General features: G+C 41.1%; 2 protein-coding genes across 5 annotated transcripts; one reads left to right on the top strand and one right to left on the bottom strand.

The window, feature by feature from the left end:
• Positions 1-207: 207 nt before the first annotated feature.
• On the bottom strand, positions 208-17,523 carry golga2 (golgin A2). 4 transcript variants are annotated; one of them, XM_084572589.1, is made up of 27 exons: positions 16,985-17,523; positions 15,470-15,622; positions 12,932-13,084; positions 12,601-12,647; positions 12,365-12,428; positions 11,771-11,830; positions 10,746-10,826; positions 10,297-10,335; positions 10,139-10,201; positions 9,645-9,738; positions 9,448-9,554; positions 9,250-9,308; positions 8,980-9,121; positions 8,348-8,437; positions 7,873-7,980; positions 7,692-7,779; positions 7,254-7,396; positions 6,828-7,046; positions 6,508-6,621; positions 6,100-6,324; positions 5,813-5,912; positions 5,480-5,571; positions 5,068-5,296; positions 4,801-4,959; positions 4,589-4,695; positions 4,062-4,248; positions 208-3,457 (listed from the first exon to the last, which is right to left on the bottom strand). In XM_084572589.1, the coding sequence occupies exons 1-27, from the start codon at positions 17,030-17,032 to the stop codon at positions 3,195-3,197; spliced, it is 3,234 nt and encodes a 1,077-aa protein (XP_084428715.1). In that variant the 5' UTR covers positions 17,033-17,523; the 3' UTR covers positions 208-3,194. The 4 variants fall into 4 exon arrangements, with proteins under 4 accessions (XP_084428715.1, XP_084428716.1, XP_084428717.1 ...); XM_084572590.1 differs by having other exon boundaries at positions 4,801-4,956; XM_084572591.1 differs by lacking the exon at positions 10,746-10,826.
• Positions 17,524-19,179: 1,656 nt separating this feature from the next.
• On the top strand, positions 19,180-24,332 carry LOC311507732 (endoplasmic reticulum chaperone BiP-like). Its single transcript, XM_084572195.1, has 9 exons — positions 19,180-19,915; positions 21,616-21,770; positions 21,874-22,105; positions 22,207-22,344; positions 22,442-22,554; positions 22,642-23,032; positions 23,125-23,359; positions 23,449-23,616; positions 23,713-24,332. The coding sequence occupies exons 2-9, from the start codon at positions 21,655-21,657 to the stop codon at positions 24,279-24,281; spliced, it is 1,962 nt and encodes a 653-aa protein (XP_084428321.1). The 5' UTR covers positions 19,180-19,915; positions 21,616-21,654; the 3' UTR covers positions 24,282-24,332.
• The last annotated feature ends 702 nt before the right edge of the window (positions 24,333-25,034 follow it).

The following is a 25,034-nucleotide window of genomic DNA, read 5'->3' as shown; positions in this document are numbered from 1 at the left end:
CAGGAGTGTCATTGCTATGGGGTGGGGGTGTCTGGTCTGGTCTAGGTGGGTGGTACATGTCTAAGTAACATCCTCACGAACGCCAGGTCCAAAAGTTTCCCAGCAGAACATTGAATTGTCCCAAAATGGTCAATGTTATTTACTTCTCCTGTCAGCGGTCATAATGTTGTGGCTGATCGGTGTATATAATGACACACATCACTTCCTGTCTGTACAAACAAACCTTTAATTAATAATGCACTTAATTAAAAAGCAGCTTGGTAGCTTTTCCTATCACATGGAAAGTTCAATCAGAAGGAAGGAGACCAATGGATAGCGTGAATGTCTCCATGGCAACGGGGTGAACTCTGTCTTTTGTTGAAGGCTGTAATGACCCCTGAGATGAGATGCCTGCTCTGTTCTGTGTCCAAAATAAATCTACAGCAAATACAGGTATCATGTATGCCGGGTTGAGGTCATGGACTGCATATAGAGTCTATGGTTGTGTGTACTGTTTAGAGTACCAGAAAATCCAGACACTCAGTTTAAGTTGCTCAATCAGTTTTATTCAGGAGAAGGGGAGAAAATATTACTCAAGGAAAAAAAAATAAAAATCAATCAGAAAGCTTCTGTCAGAAGCAGCACTCAAACATATCTCTCAGTGATCCTTCATTTCCATCCTGCAGTCGCTTCCAATTTACATTAAAACTGATTAGTTGAGATACTAACTTATTCCAAATAAATACAATATTTTCTCTCTTTTTTTTTTTTTTCTTTACTTAACTCAATCTTTGTATTAAATCACAGCCAGTCAGTAACCAACAACAACCCGACGGCTATCCACGCTGCCAGCCACCACCTTACCCCCTCACTCACACCAGGCATAATGAATATACAATATGTTACACAGGTACAGTATATACACACCACCTCTTTTACAGTAAGGACAATAAATGCTTTCTCATTTGCCATTCGTTGCAATCACGCGCAGAACGTATTTAACAGTGAATTAGAAAGCGCGGGAAATCATTTCATCTTCATTTATCTATCTTACAAGCCCCCAAATAACAGTACTAACGTGTATTTATGTCTTGGTCTGATCTCGGAAAAGCAAAAAAAACAAAAAAATAAAATCTGTGACAAAGAAAACCAGAATGCTAAGAAGCGAGGAATTATTATTAATATATATATATTTTTTTTAATGAAAGGTTTACCGTCAAGTGCTGTGGTTCAGGTGCCGTTTACTGTCCCTCTAAACAACACCGAGTACATATGGCAACCACGTACTTTATATTTTAATAAGCCTCGAGTTAATATACTTAAAACACCAAACTTCGCACAGCTGCTTCCTGCCCTGTTACTTTAAATATCAAGTTTAATAATTTATTAAATGTGTCCTCTACAGCAAAATAAGCACATCCTCGCAGACTTCAGACACATCCAAATAAAACTTCCTGCAGTGTTTTGTTTTAATATATGACCTCGCAGGGAGACTCAAGTCCTTGCATATTAAAATCATGTAAAGACAAGCAGCTGGTGCCTGGATGTGATCGGAAATGGAGGAAAAAAGAAATATGTTGTAGCTCAAGTCTCTGTTATTAGCTGTAAAGGGAAGGAAATAAATCCATCCTCCAATCGATATTTGCGAACACGAGCATCTCTCTTAAACCTGTCATTTTTACTCAAAGAAAAATCTCCCTAGTTTTTAATGCCCAAAGGAGAAGAGAGTTGTTCATTTTCCCAAAATTGGATTGGTCCCTCACGTTTTGGAAAATCATTCTTGCAGTGAGCGTTACACAAACACACGCCGACACGCTTTCGATTCAGTGGGATCCTCGGCGTTAAGCTTCATGGGATCAAACATCACCGTCCAATCAGCACGAGAGCGCGGACAGAGCTAAAACGAGAAGCTTTGTACAGTTTTAGTGCAATTATATCATCTGATAGAACTCTACCAAAATAAATTTACAATGAATGCAAGTTTGGCCGAGGAGGAAACGGTATGGATTCACCACAAACGCACACACGCATACACACAATCCAGTTGTTAACTCATCTTCGATATGTAAAACTACAAGTAAACGTAACAGGAAAGAACTTTTGAATAGTGTCAATTCGGTTAAAGACCCCATGAAAGGAAGTTATGGTGCAGGAGATGGACTGTGATGAGTCCAGTCAGAGATAGACAGAGACCAAACCACCTGTATGCAACTTAAAAAACGCTACCTTAAGTCCGGAGAAGATGCCTGTAGTACCTTCATAACTTTTACTTTAACATTTTTTTTAACTTCGTGGGGTCGTGTTAAATTGCATCCATGCCCTTCGGTTAATTGGGTCAACCACCAGCTCGTAACGGCGGCGACATCTCTCAGTCTTTGACACAAAAACTTGCTCAACAAACTTATTTTCAGTGTTTGGAAGAAAAAGTAGCTTTATGAACACCGTCAACCAGCAACATCTGCCTCCATCTTCTCTGATCGTGCAGGCTCTTCACGTCAAAACACCACCTACAGCTTCAAAGCTCATATGTGCACTGAACTTCCTTAACTTTCTCTTAATTCTCTGCATTTATTAGTTTTGCCACCCGGCCTCACATCTTCTCGCTGCACCTTACTTCTCTTCACATTACACACACACGTACAGGTATTACATTCAAACATGTTGCTCTTTTTTTGTTTTTTTTGTTTTTGTTTTTGGCATGAGTACAGTGAATTAAAACAGAGATTTGCACTTGAATAAAGTTGCGCGCAAACAAGCTGCTAGTTTCTCACAGCTCTTGAAGTACTGTATCAGCGAGGGGACAGAATATATGGCCCCTTTATTGCACATATGTGAGAGATGGGAAGTCAAAATCACAGCAAGGAGAATAATCGAATTGCAGTTAGGAATACTGATTACCTCCTCTCTGGGAAGAGCGTCGTAGACAAACAAGAACGTAAAGACAACAAACAGAAAAACCTCTTTCGTGTTAACTACGCACACATTGGTGCCGACACACAGATAAAAGACGGGGCATTTTAATGTAACTGGGTCAAAGACACTCTGTGACCAGTTTTGTAAGGTGTCAAATTACCAAAGAAGTGTTTGTGAATGGGATCAATAAGCTACAAATATGGTAAACTGAGGGCTTCCATATTCCCCAGACTTCAAGACATGTCCAATATCTCCCACGCACGCAAACATACAAAAGTCTATGTCATACACACACACACACCTCACACCACCAGGATCTTGACTTCGTCCTGTTCATCAGGCCGGTAAAAGAAGGGGATGCAGGGGTTCTCCCCGAGGAAGGGAGGTGATCTCTGAGCTCCCTGTGGGTTCTGGATCTCCTGGAGCAGCTGCATGATTTGTTGGGCTGTGCCGTCCTCTTTGGGCGCCAGGGGCTTGGAGTCAGTCTGAACAGATGACAGCGTCTGGGATGAGGACGCTTCCAGACCTGGGGAGGGCTCTGACAGAGGGATGACCTCCATCGCTTCTGCAGCAGAGAACAAGTCAGAGACAAGAAGGTTATTGATAAAACATAAAAATATATCACAATGTCAGTAGTATTTTTTTTCATGAATTTTAGTAAACACAACAGTGATATGAACTGCAATTATCTGCCAGCTGACTTTAGTCTAAACCAGAGGTCTTCAACAGGGGGTCCGCTATCCCTAGGGGGTCCGCAGAGGTACTGCAGGGGGGTCAGACTACCGGAGCACCTACCCAAGTTTGTAATCAGGTGAAAGAGAAACTTGAGAAATTCTCCATTCCACTCTCAAACACGGTCACAATACTACAAGACTTGAAAACAATAGCGCAACACACACTGCACTGACTGTACTGTAGCTAAAGATGCTAAATCTGTCAGTGTTTGTGTTACTGGTGTGTTTCTTTTTAAATGACACTGAGGTCATTTGTAATTAACAGCTACTGAATTATATTAACAACCATTAATTTCCTGTCACACTTGCTTTATGCCACAAGAAGCAAGTCAATTTTCCCATCAGATCACGCATCTAATCCTCTTCTAGACTCAAGATCGGCATCTTGTGTATCTTTGCGTTAATTTGTGACGCGGTACATGTGATTGCTCTTACCTGCTCCACTGACAGCATTAAGCTCGCCGTGTGCTTGATGCTCTGGGTGAGTGTGATCCTTCCCAACAGGAAGCAGGTCGGGGTTCACCGAGCCCACGCTGGCTACAGCTCCATTGTAGCGGTTGTACCAGTCGTTCCTCTCGGCCACCAGCCTCATCACGAGGTCCTGCAGCTCTGCCAGCTTTGCCTGATGGACAGGAGACACAGACATGTGGGATACAGACCAAAACAACATCAGAGGAGTGTAATTATCCTAATAGCTTCATTACTTTTCATTAAAGCCAAACAGTGACAGTGAAGATTAAGTACTCTCGGACCACTCATCAAAACAGATGTGAGCTAGTCATGAAACAAGAATTTGGAAATAGAAAAACATCCATCAGCAGCTGTCTTTACGGATTCTAAAAAACAAAACAGAAATATATCCAGACAAACTTCTGCAAGTTCACGTGTTTGCGTCTGTGTTGAGTACATATTGAGCAGAAGTTATTTTTGTGACCGTCCCTTTACAATAAAGTTATCCATACCTTCATCTCCTCCTTATCCTGGGCCAGCATGCTGATGTACTGCTCTTTCTCTTGGTGCTTCTGCTTCATGATAGCTCGCTGATTCTGGTACAAGGCTATGTACTCCCCTGGGAAGACATATGGATAACGGAGATGAGTATGGTAATGAACTATTTAGATATATAGAGTACACACTATAGGACAATAGCAAAAAGACATTAGTTAAGTCTCACCTATAGTGTCGGTCTCTCCAGACAACTGGATGCAGCGGTGCTCCAGTTCCTCCACCCTCTCCTTCAGGTCAGCTTTCTCTTGCATGAGGGACGTGAAACGGTGCTGAAGCTTCTCCATTGCAGCTTGTAGCGCCTGATGAACTTCCACCGGCACTCCTTCTGGTCAAGGAACAGCACAGAGTATGTTAACGTTTACAAAATACCCTCCATGACCTAAATAATCTGAAATTATTACAAAACGTAAAGTCAAACTTGGCCTTTTCTAACCTGAATGCTCATGACTGTGTTCACAGTGATTGTGTTGGCCGTGACTGTGATCATGCTCCTGCTCCTGCTCATGAACAGGTTTGTAGCTGTGGTGTTGCTGCTCGAGACTGAGTGCCACAGCGGCCTGGTGCCGTGCTGCCATATGGAGCCTGTGCTCCTCCTCAAGTTGCCTTCTGGCCTCGTCCCTCTCTGCTTCCACCTGGGCCAAAGCTCCTCGGATAAAGTCCTCCTGTGGGGGGACAGGAAGTGGCAATGAGGTGAGAAGACGCTATGAAACAACTAAACCAAAAGCAAAATTATCAGCATCTTTAAAACACTGAACTTGAAATCTGCGTTATGAAATGTTGTGTAATAAAATAATAAATATCTACATGAGCAGTTTTCGAGGAATAAAATTCAGCACCCTTCTTACCATCTCTTTCTGGCTCTCAAAGTCTTCAGGAATAACTATGGAGGAGGACTTTTTTGGGCTCTCTTGCAGGGACTGGCTTTCCACTCCATCTCCTAAATGACAAATTACTTTTTTGTTTCTTTTTGCAATTTCTTAAGAGAATGACTGCAGCATTTATTATTGTTGTCTGTAGCTGGTGCCCAACAGCACAGCATGTTGACATTTAAAGGTTAGAAACTGTTGCTCTTATGTTGCTTGCCTTTAGAGGGCACAGATTTGACTGAAACTGGTGGTGCTGTAACAACAGTACATAAACAATGGTGACAATACATAACAGTAATGGAGAAAACTTACCCTGGTCTCTGGATGTCGACACAAGAGCCGAGCTGTTGAGCAGCTCCTTCACCTCAGCCTTCAGCTGCTCATTGTCTTGGACTAGCTTCTCCAAATGCTCCTGTAGGAGGAGACGGAGAATTAAAACTGTTCATGTGTTTGAGAGTGTCAAGAAAGATAGAAAAGAGGCTTGTGCTGTGAGGCTACACAGCACAAATAAATGACTATACAGTCTATATTAGCAAAATGACTATACAGTCTATACACTGAATTGTCACATTATAAAAGGTTTTACTAGTGAAACCCACCTGGGCTTGTTTGAGCTGACTGTAACTGATCTCCAGCTGTGCACGGCCATGGCTTTCATCGTGCTGCAGCCGGTCCATGAGCTGGCTCTGCTGGAGATACTGTTGATGCAGCTGTTCCCTCTCTGAAGCCAAGGCCTGGTAGCCAGCAGAGTACTGCTGCAGGTGGGCCACTACCTGGTCCCTCTGCTCCATCAGACCCTGAGTCTCCTGACATTTCAGCTCCAACTGAAGGCGAGGAAACATAAATTAATACCATATCGCTATAATCATCTGCTGTTGCATTAATACGTATATGACACAGACAAGTATATGCTTAGAAATATCTAAACATATGATGGAAGGATGAATAGTAAAGACAACAAAAGTGCAAAACAAAATGGTGCAGGAGAGTGGTGTGTATGACCTTACCTGCTCTTTGACGTTGTGCAGCTCCTCTTGTAATTCCCCCATTCTGCGAGCCAGCTCCTTCTTCACATATTGCTCTGACTGGATGGCAGTGGTCAGCTCCATGTTCTCATTAGTCTGGCAGAGTGAATGAGTAACAGGAATTTTGGCTTAAAGACAGCAGTCTCACACAAAGTTAAAACAGACGGTTTTTCACTTATTTATGAAGATTTAAAAAACAAAAAAAGCCACTTTAAAGAAGCAATGAAAATGTATGAACAAGAAGCCAAGTAGATGCAACAGTAAATGTGTCTATAAAAAAAAGCACAGTTTTTCAGTCTCACCAGTTTGACAAAGCCGTTCTGTAGCTCAGCCAGCTGGTCCTTCAGTGTACGGTTTTGGGTGAGAGCGCGGCTAATAGTGGCCTTGTCCGACTGAACATCCTCTAACATGCGCCGGCGGTCGTCTGCCTCCTGGGTTCGGCTCTCCACCTGCCGCTCCATCTCCCCCAGACGTGCCTCCTGCTCTGCACACATGCGGCTCAGCTGCTCGTTATCCCGCAGCTGGAAGAAGAATTACAGATGATTTAAGAAACTTCAAAGACAGAAAGGTGCGACGTTGGAAGCACTAATGATCCTTGGTCGATTCAGTAAAGAAAAAGTAAATTTTTGCTTTTAGTGAATACAGTGGTTCCATTAAACCACTGTAGACGAATCACATTAAACTCCTTTATATTTCACGACGTATACAGCAAACAATAAAATGCATACCTGTGCCTGATACTGTGCAGTAATAGCATCTTTCTCCTGTTGCAGATTGTTTAGAGCTTCCTGCAGTGCCACCTCACTCTCTGACGGCCCTGAGGGCTGAGACTCTGCTCCATCCTGAGCTTCTCTCTCCTGGGACAATAACGCTAGAGGAGAAGAATGCCAGTTATCAAATATGCTACCGTTTAGATGCTAAAACATTGAACATTATGCTGAACTAAATATTACCACACAGTGTTTTTAAACTGCTACTGGGACATTTGACAATAAATACAATATAGAGCTGATGCTCATTCTACTATGAAGGGCAAAATATTGAGCACACAGCTTGATATAGTACCTTTAACAGATACATTTCTGTGCTGATAAACAGTGAAAACCTTGACTCCAAAAAAATAAAAATAAATGAGCCTCTAGAAGAGGACAGAGTCTGCTACATACCAGCAGCATTTTTTAGCTCTGCGATGCTGGCTTCCAGTTCTTGGACTCTGTTAATATTTCGGTCTCTCTCCTCTGCCACCAAGGACACCTTCACAGACACATGTCAACTAGTCATTCAGAAGTCAAATCATTCACTTTTCAAAGCCATAGTCTAATATAATCCATGCTGATGTTCCCATACCTGTGTTAGCAGCTGTTCTGTTTTGTCCTTCCATACACGTCCCTCCTCCTGGATCTGCTCCGCGTAACAGTCCCTCTCCGTCTTCAGATGGGAGATGGACTCCATCAGCTGCAAAATCACAAACGTAGAGGGTGAAGTGGTGTTAATTTAAGAAGACTTCACTGTCATAAAGTAGTTTATACATCAGTTTCATAAATGTCTATAAAATAATCAAGCAAGGAATGGAATAGAGAAGCTAGGAAAGGTGGATGACATCTCATGGGTCATGAAATATTGATAATGAAAATGATAAGGCAGTGTACAGGGATAGGTAATCGTTCATATCAGAATAAACGACAGTATCTGCTAAGACAAGAGCTTTAGAAGAAATATCATCATGTAACAATGTGCAGTAAATCAAAACTCTTGATATCAAGACAGACATGCAAGTTGTGTAACACATGCAGATAACTTTAACAGACAACTCCTTGCACACCTGGTGATTGTGCACCTCTAGCTGCTGCTTCTCTTCTAGCAGTAGCTGGACCTGTTGGTTGATACTAGAGGGATCTGACTGACTGGAGCACTGGAAAGAAAACAGATAACAAAGATGTTGCAGTAAAAATGGAAATAACTCATAACATCTGTCTACACTATCAGCTATTGATGTCGCTTTAGTGTCAAGCTGAGGCCAAACTTCAGTCAGGGACAACCAAAAGCCAGACAGTGTCACAGAGAGTTGGAAGAAAGTAAACACATCAAACTTATCTAAGCAACTCAAAGATGGATCTGTACACTGAATTTCAGGGAGCAAGTTTCAGTTGTTAATTGTAGACAAACCAATGTGTCGTCGTAATGTAACGTTAAAGTTACTGTTTGGGAACTGCAGCAATGCTTAATACGCACAACCAAAAACAACTGTGCACTTCTTTAGGGTAAAGTAGCTAGAGATGGGTGACGCTTATAATGTCTACTGTCAGCCTGTCAAAACATGATGTTTTGTGTGCGTGGTAAAAGAATTTCCAGCATTATGCCATCCTTACTCTGGCATTCAGAGCTCTAGTTTGAGAAACTGGTGTAATGAAACGTTTAAATGTGTTTAAAGTGATAGAATGTACTTTAACACACCTGTTGTAGCATGAGATCAGCTATCTCCAGCCTCTTGCGAAGATCTTCCACCTCCAACCTCATTGCTGCATTTTCCTGCGTGCTCAGTTTTAACTGCTCCGACATCTCCGAGTTCTGCTGCTTCGACTCTTCACTCAAGTTGCTGTGAACACACAAAGATATCATTTCTAAAGAGACCTGCTCGTGTCATCTGTCAAAGCAATTAATTTCCCAATACTATGTGAAAATGTGTAGAAATAAGAGAAGTGTGTTAGGGAAAAAGCGACTTACTTTAGTCTGAACACCTCCAGTCTCAAACTGTCTCTTTCCTTTTCGAATTCTTTGTTGTGCTGGAGACAAAATGAAAATAATAAAAACAAATTAAGAGAAAATCTTATATTAGTTATATTCTTCTTATATAACTTGTATTTTTTTCTAATTACTCAGTAAATAGTTTTTATGGTGTGAGTTTACAGCAGTGTCTTTTACCTTTTCAAACTGTTTCTGCTGCGCTGAGACAGAAGAGAGAGTTCTCTCCAGCTCTGACACTCTCTGCTTTGTTGCCTGCAGACGGTTATTTAGCTCCTCTGCATCAGCTACAAACAAATACATACAAAGAGAGAGATAAACAATGTTAAGTAACTGCTGTAGCACTAAGAGCTTATCACGTTCATTATAAAACACACCTGTTTTCTGCCGTGCAGCTTGCTGTGTGTATTGTAGTGCTGTTTGCAGCTCTGATTTCTCTGACACCAGAATGCCAATGGTCTGGATATGAACCTTGAGAGAGCACAAAGCAAAGAGCACAGTTCTTGATGAGACGAGATAATGTCAACTGACTTTACAAAAAGACTCTGATTAAATCTGAACATTATGAGTAAATGCAGCTCTTCACAGGGTGCATTACTCATCAGTGCTTCAGCATTTCTACATAACCAGTTCTTGTCAGCATGAGCAATTATTGTAGGAACGGTTGGAATTAGGAGGGTGTGTTAATGGATCACATTTCTATCCATTTCATATAAAGACAACACCACACACTCTGATATCATACACAGAGACATTACAGTGCAGTGCAAAGAGACATTTTTCTAGTTTTTCCTTTTATGTCATCGCTACAGAATTTCTTAGAAATGTCTGATCACACACATTCAATTAACATTTGGGTCAGAGAAATTACCTGTAATTGCTCCCGCATGGCTCCCTGCTCTTTCGAAAACCTCTGTTCAAATTCTTTCCGCTCCTGGAGGAAGAAGACGTGCATGAATGAAATTGATATTCATGCCAAAAAAAAAACAGTTGAGATAGAGGTGAAAAGTGAAAGGGAAAGCTGCCTACCTTTTGTAGCTGATCTGTGAGCTCCTGAGATTGCTGTACCTGCCAGACAAACAGGATATACATGTAAGTTTAGGAAAGGAAAACACTGTGTTCTTCATCACAGCAGTTTCAGACGATTTTAACTTATAAATATAACCAACATTCTGGCAAAGACCTCATCTGCATGCCAGACAAGACACTGATATTTGAAGTTTTGTGTGCTGAAAAGGCCTCACTACCAGAAATCTGCAATCAACTCCTTATGCCGTGATTATGTCTTGCAAAAATGTATTTCACTCAACCTTAACAAAAGATAAAAAAAAGAAACCATGCATGACAATGACATGACATGCTGAGTACATTGCAATACATGCACAGATGTAATTAACTACGGTCCAAGGGCAGGAAAGGGGTTACTCTAATATCACACAAACGTGCACACACAAATATGCATACACACAGCTTCTTACCAGCTGGTCTAGCTTGGTATTGAGCTGAGCGTTTGTTAGGTTGCTGGATTCCAGGGCGGCTGCCAGCTCCTGGTTCCGACTCTATCACGTGCACACATGCATCCAGGAAAGGAAAAAGGAAACAAAAAATAAACAAGAGAGGGATAAAGTGCAGTGGCACAAGTCAAACAAAGAGGATAGGAGGAGAAAAAAAAACAATAATAAAGTGTGAATTATTAACATGAAGGCAAACAGTAGCACCATTAAAAGTGGAGCACAAATGTACTTTCAATAATGACGAATGAAGCAAATAATTCAAATACACGATGGCTGTTAAACTGATTAATGGAACTTGAAGCAGTGGAGCCTTTACAGCAACCTATTTAAGTATCATTTGCAAAAGATGTGCACTGGATCCACATGACCTCCTTCATCATATTAAGTCCCTGCCCAGTGGTGAAAGCTTCCAAGTGTCATTTAATCAGTCAGGTAATTAAGATAATGTCACATGGTACAAACTGATATTTTGGGGTTTCTGTTCCTCTCCAGAAAGATCATTCACCACAATTTTATAAAGGGACGAAGCATATTAGTATACCATCATTAATCCAACAAATTCCATTTGCTCCACTCCATCTATTTGCAAGAGCTGTAATGTGTTGTGATTCTTCATTAGCATTTAATTTTCCACACTTCCACACGGTCTCATTTTGGGGAGTACATGTGATGTGATGTGCTGTGCGGTTAAAGAAATTACACAAAGCCGGAAAGGTCACCCTCACACTCTCAGTGAGTTTTGGGAAGATTATACTGGTAATTCTTACAACATGAGCGTTTCCATTTCAGAGAACTTGCCAACATAATGTCCATTCTGGGACGTCTCACTTCATATCCTAACCATAGCGTGATAAAATAATACCACGCATGAAGGCCTGGTTATATTGTTCCATAAACCAAATGACACTAAGATATCACTGTATCATGTAACTGAGTTCAAACTCAGGTCCAAATATTAGTTTACAGAAAATATTAGATTTCTGTCTTACCTCCAGTTCCCGTTCACTGAGAGCAGGTGCAGTGTCTCCATTCACATAGGCAGTAGATGACTAGAATGTTTTACAAAAACAGATATTTGATCATAAGTGCCACAGGGAGCTCAGATATGGAAACATTCAGGAATTTGTAGGGAAAAGGAAATGAATGTGCTTGAATAAAAACGTATGCCGCTACAAGCTTACGGCTGAAAAACGTTTGTTGCATAGCAGATAGACCGTTTGATTAGGCAGCAGCGGTAAGACTCACATTTCATCACAGAACCTTAATAATAAAAATAACTGTGTCTCAGAAACTTGACAGAAAAAACAACAGACTTCGTGGTTTACTGCTGACGGCGTAAAATCTAACTAAGATAAAATATATCAAGTTTGCTTCGTGCACCAGTTGATGCTGTCAGTCAGCCTGAGGCCACTGGGAATGACTGGCAGAAATGCTTCTAGCACTTTCCTGCCAAGAACAGATGCAACACAATGTGCACATCACTGGTGGTGTGTTATTGTTAAAAGCCTAACACTGTAGGACAAAGAAATGTGTGTGTGAGAGAGAGAGAGATGGGATGCCTTTTGGTGGCTGCAACACTGTACCTCAGAGACCAGTCCGTTCAGCTGCTGCGAGATCTGTCGCAGGCTCTCTGTGGAAGACAGCGGTCTGCAAGGCAACACGGACGAACAAATAAAGCTAAATAAAATCTATAATGTTCGGAAGTCTAAACATGTTGTCGTTTACAGCAAAAACAGGAGCAATACCTAGTAAATATAGATAAATGTTTTCTGGTAATAGTTGCACAGTGCCATAAAAAAGTATCAAGCAGATGACCCACCTATTTTCCTCCACTGAACTCTCATTGCCATTGGTATCAGGGTAGTCCTGCAGAAAAAGAAAAAAGATTGAAAGCAGAAGAGAGAGTGAGAGAGCCAGACAGACGTAGAGAAAAGGAAGACAGTGAGCACATTTAATTTTAAAATTTAACAACATAGAAAAGGGTTCACGCCGAATCTTTTGTTTTCATCACATGCATATATCAATAAAAATACAGCAAATGACAATGACATACTAAGAGTCATTACACTAAGGCTTATAATGTTGACACGGTGTGATTGTCAGACCTGGAGCAGTAAAGACAAAGAGCACGGAAAGTGAGAAAAACACACCTGCAGGTCAGGGTTGTGACCGACAGACTCAAGATTAGTAGCAGTGTTAGCGCTAGCGGGGTTAGACACAGGGGAGCTGCGACCAGGCTCGCTGGCTGGCTCCTCCAGTAGCTGGGGGACTGAAGACCCCACAGCCTCCATGTCAGCGAAGGTCTGAGGTGACACATACACAAAAATGCACACACTTGTTTAATGCCTGAAAAAGAGCAGTTAAAAGCAAGAGTCATACCACAAAATGCTGCAAACTTTATGTGTGTACATGCATGAAAATAATTAGATGACACGGGTTCATTGGATTAAGGTGATAGATCAGTTTACTACGTTGTTTACATGTCCACATGATGCAATTATTTTTGTGTTAAATGCTTTACAAAGCATCCTAATGCAGCCTTTGTTACTTGGGATGATAGCTGTTGCAGGAAATGTGTTTTGGTTCTGCACCAATGCACGTTTGTTTTCGTGTCATGCTTTCCTACTGCTGCTACCCACGGTACGCTCTCTGAAACATTAGCAGCATGAAAGCAATGAAGGAACGACACTATTCTGTATAAATGCAAGCTGTAATTTTAATAACTGACTGAGTTTGACCTTAATGTGAGCGTGACATTAGCATAAAATATGTAATATGAAAAATAACACGTTTACAAGTGCAGGCAACTAAAGCACAGAAAAAAAAAGACCAACAAACAAACAAACATAAAAGTATTAATACATTTTTAAGCGAAAAAACACTCAGCTACAAACATCACAGCTGTACAACACCTAAGACTTATGGTAGCCACTGTGAAAATGCCAACCATCTACACTGAATGATGAAAGATTAATACTGTAAAATGAACAGCACCACTGGGGTGATTTCTGAGAAAAAAAAATAAAAAAGATGCACACTCCACATTTCTGAACCATTCATGCACACTCTCTTGATGTGTATATATATATATATAAAAAAAACACAGCAGCATGGCAAGAATCTCCACTCCATGCTTTCTGATCTGCATGTCAGAAGAAGAGAAAAGTGCACTTGATACCAGAAAGGAGGAAGGAATGGGAAAGCAGGTTACAATATTAAATACCAGAAGAAGCACGGCTATTTACAGCAACGGGATGAAAGAGAGAAAGAAAAGGCTGGAAGGAAAGAAACAAAGAAAGGAGAGACAGAGGCTCACCTGACAGTTGACATAAGGAGGGAGGACTACTCCATTGCTTTGACTAAGAGCTTTGAGAATACTGTCAAACTACAGGGAGAAGAAACAAAGACAGAGAAAGAGTCATGGAAGGGGGGAGAGAACAGTTTCGAGGGTGACAAAGAAGATAAACAAATACGCAAAGAGAAGCGCGACGTCAAGAAGGAAGTCAAGATGTGGAATCTGGTAGTATGACAGCAATAAATTCAACAATACTTAAGTTTACAAGCCATTTATTGAACCAGAGGAAAAAAAGACAGAGCGAGAGAGAGAGAGAAAGGGAGCACATATGACCATCAAGAGAAAGGGAGTGTGCATATGGGCAGTGAGGTGAGAGTGACCCATAAAATCTCTGGTAATTACTGAACATAATTCACTGTAACCCTCAGGTATATCAGTGAAGTATATGGGACTATGCTGCAGACTGGGGGTCTCTGAACAATTAGAAACAGGGTCACAGCTGTCTCAGGAACTGGTCCAAGCACGGGTCAAATGCCAGGGAGCTGACCAATGTAATATGATGTCTGAGTGTGGCATTCATGTCCTCACTGAAACTTTCAGTTTGATTACTGAGCTTAAATAGACCAGACCGTAGCAGACTATGCTTCATAATAATATGTAACAGCATTGACAAGTAGGTAAAGCTAGTTAAAAATGTCAATGAGTTAAAGCAAAAGGCTGAGACACACTCTGTGCCAGTATTTTTCCATTGTTGCTGGTTTTGTCACCACATTAAGTACGATTTCAAAAACAACTGATTAATGATTCACTGTTACAAATGCGATTATGACTATTTAATAATCATTAATCAGACATTTCTATTATAAAGAGGGCCATTTTGCTAAAGGACGTTTTTCAAAATACACAATATCGTAGGAAGAATTGTTGCAGCCAAGACAAAACCTACTGTAAGTCAGGTTGACAGATCTGAACTATGTCCAGTGTCCTGTCTCAGATAAACATTACTGTCACCTTGTCACCTGGCCAGCAAATAGGCGGGAACGCTGCTACTGTGTGTTTGTGTGCATGATAGCAACGTGGAAAGCATTTGCCAACATGATAGCAAATCAGCTCGTTTCCCAACAAGTTGATTTATGCTCTGCAACCACGCAGACTTTTACAAATCAATGCAATGGGTGAAAACAAACAACAAAAGGACTGTGAGCACGTGGGTCTCTTTTTATCAAATATATTTGCAAATCCACAAAACAATGACTTGAAGCGAGTCTCTTTTGCATGGGGACACTTGATCTGAGTAATCACACATAACCAGGTCACAGAGAGACTGTCAGACACTGTCAGAGACTGTTTATCTGCAAAAAAAAAACAAAAACAGAAAGGCCTTGTGACTTACATCATCTGGAGAGTTTCTATCTGTGGAAGGTGCATCATACTGGCCCGCTCCCTTCACCTTCCTCTTCTTCTTGGCCCCTGCTCCACCACCTGCTCCTCCTCCCCTTTCTCCTCCTACAGAAGCAGGGGAGCTCTTCTGCTGGAACTCCTTCAGCTGAGCAGCACATGACAGGAGGAAACAATCGACGTTGTCTGAGAAAACGGTTCTTGACTTTCAAAAAGAAACTACTGCCTATTTAATCGAATACAAACTGATTTAGCTGCTCCTTACAGATCCAGCTGTGGGCGTTTAGAATCGTTCCCTACTCCCAGACAACTAAAGACATTGTTTAGCGTAAATGATCTCTAAACACTGCAGTGTCTTAGCATGCAAAATGAATCAGGAGGCGTTAATCTGGTCTGAGTTGAAGCAAGGCAGAACTGCACTCATTCTCCGTCAATACAGCAGCTCGCCACTCAAAAGATCCGGTTTCAAGTGCAAACTACAATAAATAGCCACTCCAAATAAGCTAGCTACTGCCTTTGACTAATCACTCTAAACTAAACAGGACGAAGATGACAACATGTGACCAATCTACTTATAGAAAACACATCTTATTGTTAATGCATACTTGTGATGCCTGAGTATGTTGGCCGTGACAGCTGACGTGGGGCACAAGAGGAAATCATGGGAGCAACCATTTCTGAAATACTGGGGTTTATGGCAGCTAAATGTTAACTGCTATAACCATGACCACACAACCACGGAGAGTGTGTGGTAGCAAGAAATGCTGACGAGTCACTTCCTGAACCTAACACTGACAATTGATAAGGCCATCTCTCTAACTAGCCTAAAACACGTCTGGCTAAAGCACACAACAGGGCAGGGAAGAGGGGTGTCAGCTGTCAAAACAGTTCTCGTCATTATATCCAGCTAACTATGCTACAATGCTAGCTTCCTGGCAGTGTGTTTGTTTAATTAAAGCACTAATGTTTGTTGGGCATTTTCTTTGACAACTGGAGATCTACAGACAAGACAAAATAGCTGTGCAGATTCTTTATGCTCACACCACGTAGCCAACTATTCATTAGCTAGTGAGTAAGCTTGCTAACTTGCCTTAGTTAGCACGTTAGGCTTTCCCAGTAACTACATTTAACATTAGCTACAAAGACAAGTGAAACCGTTGGGCAAAGAGAGTGAGTGAAGTTAATCGCTAACTAACTAAACAGTGTGGGATGCTATAAACGCCTCTCCGGACTAAAAATAGTCTGCATAATCTCGGAAAGTTAATGCTATCAGCACAGGCCTACGCGAAACACCGGTCTCTCCTTAGCAGTGGAGCCGGAACAGGAGCTTCGAGAGACAGGCTAGGCGACAGCGCAGAGGTCGGGCGACGTGTAATGACAACACCCCGGCTCCGTAAGGACGTTGGAAACTATACGATAAATGAAACACCTTAAACCCACACTGAAAAGACTGGAAACAGAGTCATGAGTTTCTATTCTATATAACCGGGTCGTTTGTGAAATACTTTACCTTTTTCTTAGCTGCAGCGAGTTTTATTTGCCTACTCTGGTCGGCCATCCTGCTGCTCTCTGCTCAACGGACCGAACCACGTCATCAGTTTGGTGCCCGTAGGTGTCTCTGCCGCTAGGGGGCGCAGAGCTCAGGCCGGATCTTTAATCATAAAACATCCACGAATAAGACACAAGCACCGCATTAGATGACATAAAAGGCGTCAGTCACTGTAAAGAAAGTGTAGAGCAAAATGTGCGTACCTTTTTGTTCCTTACAATGCAAAATTGCATTTAAATAACATTGCCATGATCTTCTTACAGTTTAATTTCACTGCACTCTGCACATTTTAACTTCTTGCAGTACTTGCTGCAAATGTGCAAATATTCTCAAAGTAAATACTGCTGTGTGTATATATACTTCTTTCTTTTTAAAAAAATTCTTACCTATATCCTATTCAAGTACACTGAGAGTGCAACTGTAGTTAAAGTCCTTTTATGTGTAGGCACACAGAAAGAAACAATTATTATTGTTCTGTTTCTTTCCGTGCATTTTTATATTTTTACAAAGTGTGACAGAGCTTATATAAAAAAAAGCTAGGGAACTTTGCACAAAAACTTCAGTGTATCTGTACTTTCTTGTACCTGTGATAATCACAATAAAATCTATTCTATTCTATTCTGTTCTATTCTTAACTGCCTGTGTTACTAAGTGTTATTGTGTGCTGGAAATTGTGTTAAAGGTCACTCCTATCTTGACAATGCATCACAAGGCTAATACAAAACAGACATACATAGAATTATCTTGGTATTTATTTCTGAGATGTTTTTTGTTTGTTTGTTTTAAACCAACTGTGCAAACTGTTACAATTACACGCCATAGCAGGGAAACAAGGACATAGGCCTATCAGTGACCTTGAGAGGAACAATCTCAAAGAAATATGGAAAAGGTCCTGTGCTGTGACGTGACCCTGACAATGATCACACTTAGCAAATAATATCATTTTCCATGTGTGAGAAAGAATAAAGTGAAAGTTGTAATTACTGGCAAGTGAAACTGGTTTGTATAGTTTGGGATAATCTTGTTTGTTGAAATTAAAATATCGAGAATCAGCATTTAACAAAGTAATCACTTTATCTCAATCAGTTGTACTCTAAAACTAGAGCATTTTGACAATAGGTATTCTAGTTGGTGCAATGACAAGGCAAGTTAGAGTAGTCATCGATTTAAACTGTATTGCAAGAACCTGTAAAAATAAGGCTATAGTTGATATTTGTGATTGTGTCTAAGGCTTGGTCTAGCTGGGAATCAGCAACTTCCTTAATCATCAGCCAGTAGAACAGCTCCTCCTACAGTTGATTACAGTGTCTAGCTCTTCTAAGTCAAAGTCAAACGCCCATGTAAAACGATGAGATTTAGAACAGGACACATATTTACAGAAAAGAAAATGTAACACTGCTAGTAGACGATTAGTAGACAATATAAACATAAATAAGAAGGTCTAGAAGAGAGAGGCCTCCAAGAAAAGAAAGATTAGACAAAAGAAAATCTGATAAGGGTATTAATTTGCTTTTAGTAAATTCTTATATTTTTCTTACTATCAGTAGATCATATAAAGAGACAAAATGCTAACATGAATTGTTAGTTAAATTTAATTTGCAGAAATTAGTACTTACTAATTTGAAAGTGAAGGTTTATGCGTTTCAGTTCCTCTTTGTCCACATTAGTTTCAAAACGTTTTTGAGCAGAACAGAATCTCATATCCCCTTGTGTTTTGTTGTAGAAATGTAGAAAAATGTAAAGTCATGTTAAATGACAGCCTCTTTTCAACAATTATTTCATTAAACATTACAGCATCAAAATCTGTGGCTGTGTCCAAGCCGTCCCTCTTTTATTAAAAACAAAATAATTTATTCAGACACAACTTTAACACGGCCCTTAGAATTATAAGTCAAATGAGAAAAACAACCCTTCATACATCAGTTATTGAAAACGAAACAAAAGGTTTCACTGACATTTTACTTCTTTTCATGTTTCATCTTGAATTTTCCAGATAGAAACACATTTTTATTTCAGGAATGTTCTGAAAATTATTACAAATAAATTATATTATTGTAGAAAATTCTTAAAAGAGGTGGTTTTGTTGTAAAAAATGGGTGAAATAATTTAACCTCACTGGCAAATTATATAGTTATAACTCACTGATATGTTTTTAAGCCTGATTTATATTTAAATGTGCTAATGATGACCTGTAGCACAACAGATGAGGACCATGTGTTTGCTGAATACACACAAAATATTAACAAGCACTGACTTTATTTTTAATAACATTTTCAAAGACAAACTTTGCCCAAAACAATTTGCACTTTTGAAAAGGATCAGACAAGGCATACGTTCCTTAGGCTACCTCACCCAACCTTGACCTATTTGGGCTTTTTTAAAATAAGATAATCCTTCAATTTATCCCACAGTGATTTTGTTTAATGTAAGGTTGTAGGTATCCTGCCTCAGTACCACCAACACTGCGCAGAAACGTATATGTAACCAGTGTGTGACTGATGGAACAGTAAGTTGATGGTAAAATTTGAAAACTTTTACAGACTGCATTTCAAGACAGATGTCTAAACGCTGATGAAACTTCAAGGTAATCCTGTTAATCTGATGTAACATTTGTATTTGGAAGTCAAGACATGAAATGCAATCATCGGTTTACAGCGTGCTGGGAGAGACCAATCACCGCGTTCCAACTAACAGCCGCTCAGCCAATCACGGGGCTCCGCGACGGGAAAGCAGTGACAGCTTATATATATGGAGAGAGCGCGGCTCATTCAACATCCGTTCACAGAGGCAGGAGTTCACGATAGACAAAAGGAGAGATACAACTTCTACGAGAGGCAAATACCAGTTGAGACACCGGAAGGACGTTAATTCATTGACGCAACTTCTATTAAGGTATGTTTAAACATTGTGGTTAATATGGTAATGCAGCTTTGCGATATTTTGTAAACCTAAACAGTTTAATTATTAAGCTAATAAGCAGTTAAGATAACGTTTGACTATCGTGGTGTATTTAGCTAATTAAAGTTTGACGTTACTATTGTTTTAATTAGAACATAAGAGGGAGATGCCACTGCTTATGCCACTGTTTAGGGGAGATGCCACGGCAGTTGCCACTGTTTAGGGGAGATGCCACTGCAGATTCCGCTGTTTGGGGGGAGATGATGCCATAAGTACGTGTCGAATTTATTTCTGTTTATTAGTTATCCCTAAACCCGATCTTGTTCTACGCTAAGCGGACACAGCGCAGTGCACACAAAATAAGTAATAATAATAGTTTGCATGACATTACTGTGAATGAGCTATAGCTTGCACTAGGATGTTGACACATTACCACATGCTCCACTTTGAATGCCTGTTGTGCACTACTTGAGAAGTTTCTGTTTTGTTCATAATTCACCACAAGAGCTTGAATTTCACTTTATTGATTCAGTAAGCTAACTGAGTTTATGTTTACAATTGTGTGAGTAGTGTATTTTGATCAGAGTAACAGTCAGGTTACAAGACTTACATTTGGATTTAAGTTGTGCCATATTTGGACTTGTTTAGAGAATGAAAGTAATGTAAATTAGAGTTAATCAAAATGTTGTAATGTACCCAATTGAGTTACATGTATTTGAATGACTGGGAAATCTGCTATCTGTCATGACAAATATTCATTGAGATTTTTCATCTCATTTTTAGTTTTCATGGTGTTCAATGAAGATGTTCAATCAACGTGTACAGAAGAATAAATGTACTTTATTTACACTTTGTTTATTACACTTTATTTATTTCCTTATATGCCACTGTTTGAGGGCGATGTCACAGCAGATGTCGTTGTTTGGGGGAGATGACACTGCTTATGCTATCTGGATTTTAGCATTATTTTGCAAGGTTTTCTTGATCAACCATCAACCAGGGACCATTTGGTTATTTCTACCTCGCGGACCAGCAGCCAGTTGTTAAATAGTTGCTATCAAAAGTCTTAAACCGCTTCACATTCATGATAAATGATATTCAATTGAGTTTTATGTAAGATACTGTATTCAGATGATTCATTGTAACCCAATGAAAAACTGATGTATGTGGCACAACAGGGAAATGCAAAGCACTTATGCATTAAAGTAAAATAAGTTGCAAGTGATTCTCTTTTTTGAAGAGCATTGAGGATGAATTTCTTTACCACTATTCCTGTCTGTGTCTGCAATGGGTCCATATTCTCTCCCACCCTGTCACTGGATGTAACAATGAGAGAGGAGGAACTGGCAGAGGCAGTACTGCAGTATGCCAGACTTTAGTCTGAGGCAGAATGCTCCAAGTTTGGTGTATTTTGACAGTTTTTTTGCACGTACTTCCTGTTCTGAGTGTCCTGACACTGGAGGCGGGCTCAGAGCGGAGGCTGCACCGGAAGCAACCCCACGCTGGAGGTCTGTAGCCAGACAATGGCATCTCCCCAAAACAGCGGCGTAACCAGTGGCATCTGGGGGTGCCATCGGAAATCCCTCTGCTAGGTTCCGAAGCCATAATTAGAGCCAGTCCTTACAGGGAATTTGGGGAGACTGAGTCCACATCATGAAGGAGCGGCCACGCTTTAACAGATTTCTTCTCCGCAGGTCTTTTTCACTGATTTGAGTACAAATCAAAAAGCAAAGATGAAGCTGCTGTGGGTTGTATTGCTGGTGACCGGCACTGTGTTTGCCGATGACGCCGACGAGAGCGAAAATGTGGGGACTGTGATTGGAATCGACCTGGGGACCACCTACTCATGGTAAGAAATGGAGACTTCAAGCTTGATGCCAAAGACGATGTAATTATTGTAGTTTGAAATGAAAGGCCACTGAATAATAATCTCTAAAATGTTTTCCCTGTAGTGTTGGAGTGTTCAAGAATGGCCGTGTGGAGATCATTGCCAATGACCAAGGTAACCGCATCACCCCCTCATATGTGGCCTTCACCAGCGAAGGTGAGCGTCTGATCGGTGATGCTGCCAAGAATCAGCTGACCTCTAACCCTGAGAACACGGTCTTTGATGCCAAAAGACTAATTGGCCGTACTTGGAGTGACTCCACTGTGCAGCAGGACGTCAAGTATTTTCCCTTCAAGGTGAGTTTCTACTTCTGAAGGTTTAAAGTTAAGGTTTAAGGATGTTTTGAGTCATTTCTCAGTGACATGCACTGGTTTAATTGATATATATTCCTCTTAAGATAACTGAGAAGAAGAGCAAGCCCCATATCCAGGTTGACATCGGTGGTGGCCAGATGAAGACATTTGCTCCTGAGGAGATCTCTGCCATGGTGCTGACTAAGATGAAGGAGACTGCTGAAGCTTACCTGGGCAAAAAGGTACAAAATAAATTAAACCTATATAAGCAAATAATGCAGTCTATAACAATTCTAAATGTCCAGTGTGTAATAAAATGTAATCTCTTATTTTCCCTAGGTCACACATGCTGTGGTCACCGTTCCTGCCTACTTCAATGATGCCCAGCGCCAGGCCACTAAGGATGCTGGAACCATTGCTGGTCTTAAAGTTATGAGAATCATCAATGAGCCGTAAGTGTCCAACGAAGAAATGAATTGTGCCATTTAAGATATTTCCCTCCTTACTCCATAATAATGTTCTATATTTATGTTCTTTAGAACCGCTGCTGCCATTGCTTACGGCCTGGACAAGAGGGATGGCGAGAAAAACATTCTTGTGTTCGATCTGGGCGGTGGCACCTTCGATGTCTCCCTCTTGACCATCGACAATGGTGTGTTTGAGGTCGTGGCCACCAATGGTGACACTCATCTGGGAGGTGAAGACTTTGACCAGCGCGTCATGGAGCATTTCATCAAGCTGTACAAGAAGAAGACTGGCAAAGATGTCCGCAAAGACAACCGTGCTGTGCAGAAGCTGCGTCGTGAGGTTGAGAAGGCAAAGAGGGCGCTGTCTGCCCAGCACCAGGCCCGAATTGAGATTGAGTCTTTCTTCGAGGGAGAAGATTTCTATGAGACCCTGACCCGTGCCAAGTTTGAAGAGCTGAACATGGTAGGTTATCAGTTTAGCTGTCACAACTCAACCCAGTTTTTAAAAAATAAAGTTTGACAAGGCTTTTAACAATATTGTCTTAACATTTCTAGGACCTGTTCCGTTCCACCATGAAGCCCGTACAGAAAGTGTTGGAAGATGCTGACTTGAAGAAGTCTGACATTGATGAGATTGTCCTGGTTGGTGGCTCCACCCGTATCCCCAAAATCCAGCAGCTGGTGAAGGAGTTCTTCAATGGCAAAGAGCCCTCTAGAGGCATCAACCCTGATGAGGCTGTGGCATATGGAGCTGCTGTGCAGGCTGGAGTGCTTTCCGGAGAGAACACTGGTATGTGATCACATGTAGACTGTATTTGCTATACTGAATTGAGCTCTTGATGTTTTTCTGGTTTACTAAACGAATTTCCTCTTTTGTAGATGAGGTACTTCTTCTGGATGTGTACCCCCTGACTCTTGGTATTGAGACTGTTGGAGGAGTGATGAGCAAGCTGATCCCCAGGAACACTGTGGTGCCCACCAAGAAATCCCAGATCTTTTCTACAGCTTCTGATAACCAGCCTACTGTCACCATTAAAGTCTATGAAGGTAATGGGTTGATGTGATTTAAAATGAATATTTGTTTGATGACTCTGTGCACGTGTATAGAAATGTTTCACAAGCCTGATTATTGACTCTGTCTAGGTGAGCGTCCCTTGACAAAAGACAACCATCTGCTGGGTACCTTCGACTTGACCGGCATCCCTCCTGCTCCTCGTGGCGTACCACAGATTAAGGTCACATTTGAGCTTGATGTCAACGGTATTTTGCGTGTCACTGCTGAAGACAAAGGCACTGGCAGCAAGAACAAGATCACAATCACAAACGACCAGAACCGCCTCACTCCCGAGGACATTGAACGCATGGTGAACGACGCTGAGCGCTTCGCTGATGAAGACAAGAAGCTGAAGGAGAGGATTGATGCCCGTAATGAGCTGGAGAGCTATGCCTACTCTCTGAAGAACCAGATTGGCGATAAGGAGAAGCTCGGTGGCAAGCTGTCCGATGATGATAAGGAAACCATTGAGAAGGCAGTTGAGGAGAAGATTGAGTGGATGGAGTCACACCAAGATGCTGACCTGGAAGACTTCCAGGCCAAGAAGAAGGAGCTGGAGGAGGTGGTTCAACCAATTATCAGCAAGCTTTACGGCAGCGCAGGTGGACCCCCACCAGAGGGTGCTGAGGGTGAACACAAAGACAAAGATGAGTTGTAGGCAGGTTTGAAGTCTTCTGTCGCCCCTTGCCCCTCTGATAGTGGCATCTGTACATATTAAACTGATGGGACTCAAATAGTGAGAGGAGCAGTAAGGAAGGGGTGGTGATAACAAGCAACCACATTGAATCTTCTGAAAGACTTTAAAATAAGTTTCAGTGTGTGAGAGGTGTTCTCTTCGCTGGAAGGCGGAGATATTTGTCAGCCTGGATATGACGCTTATTGCTGCTGTTCTCATGCAGATCTGATGTGATTCTGTAAAGGGGAGGGACTTAGTGGGGTGGGTAATGGGAGGGCAGACAGGCAGGTATTTGTGGGTACATTAAGTAGGGTGTCTGTGGGTTCAAGGGCTCATATGTTCACAGGCAACGCTCAAAGTTATTTATTGAATCTGGACATTGTACTTCTGGAAAGACATTGAAATAAATGTTTGATACAAACTGTTGGTCGACTTCTGTAACAACTGATTTCTAGAGTTTAGTCTAGACAGAAAAGTGTTTAGTCACTGAATAGTTCATCCAATTTTAAAAACTGTTAGCCTCTGTGGCTTTAAATTGCAACAGTTACAGTAGATTTTACCACTTGAATGCTGAGAGTTTTGTGTACATGTCTTCCCATGTCATAGCCACATTTGAAAGTTCCATTTGAAGGCAGTGGCGCTCTCATGGCCTACTGTGAAACTTCACTTGAATGAAGACATTGTTAAGGTTGTTAGTAACAGATGAGCTTTTCTTATTATGACAAAATGTTATAA

The sequence above is a fragment of the Chelon labrosus genome (genome assembly GCF_963514085.1).
Source record: "Chelon labrosus genome assembly, chromosome: 22".
NCBI classification, from domain to species: Eukaryota; Metazoa; Chordata; class Actinopteri; order Mugiliformes; family Mugilidae; genus Chelon; species Chelon labrosus.
Note: the sequence above shows the minus strand (reverse complement) of the source record. Positions and strands in the feature narration are given on the sequence as shown.

What these genes read in the sequence shown, in the direction of transcription:
- golga2 (XM_084572589.1), bottom strand. Translation starts at nt 17,032, where the DNA reads ATGGCCGACCAGAGTAGGCAAATAAAACTCGCTGCAGCTAAGAAAAAG. An exon ending in ACACAGTCATGAGCATTCAG is followed by an intron (nt 4,960 to 5,067) that starts GTTAGAAAAGGC and finishes TTCCTTGACCAG; the next exon opens with AAGGAGTGCCGGTGGAAGTT. An exon ending in TAATGCTGTCAGTGGAGCAG is followed by an intron (nt 3,458 to 4,061) that starts GTAAGAGCAATC and finishes TCTCTGCTGCAG; the next exon opens with AAGCGATGGAGGTCATCCCT.
- LOC311507732 (XM_084572195.1), top strand. Translation starts at nt 21,655, where the DNA reads ATGAAGCTGCTGTGGGTTGTATTGCTGGTGACCGGCACTGTGTTTGCC. An exon ending in ATGAGAATCATCAATGAGCC is followed by an intron (nt 22,555 to 22,641) that starts GTAAGTGTCCAA and finishes TATGTTCTTTAG; the next exon opens with AACCGCTGCTGCCATTGCTT. An exon ending in AGTTTGAAGAGCTGAACATG is followed by an intron (nt 23,033 to 23,124) that starts GTAGGTTATCAG and finishes TAACATTTCTAG; the next exon opens with GACCTGTTCCGTTCCACCAT.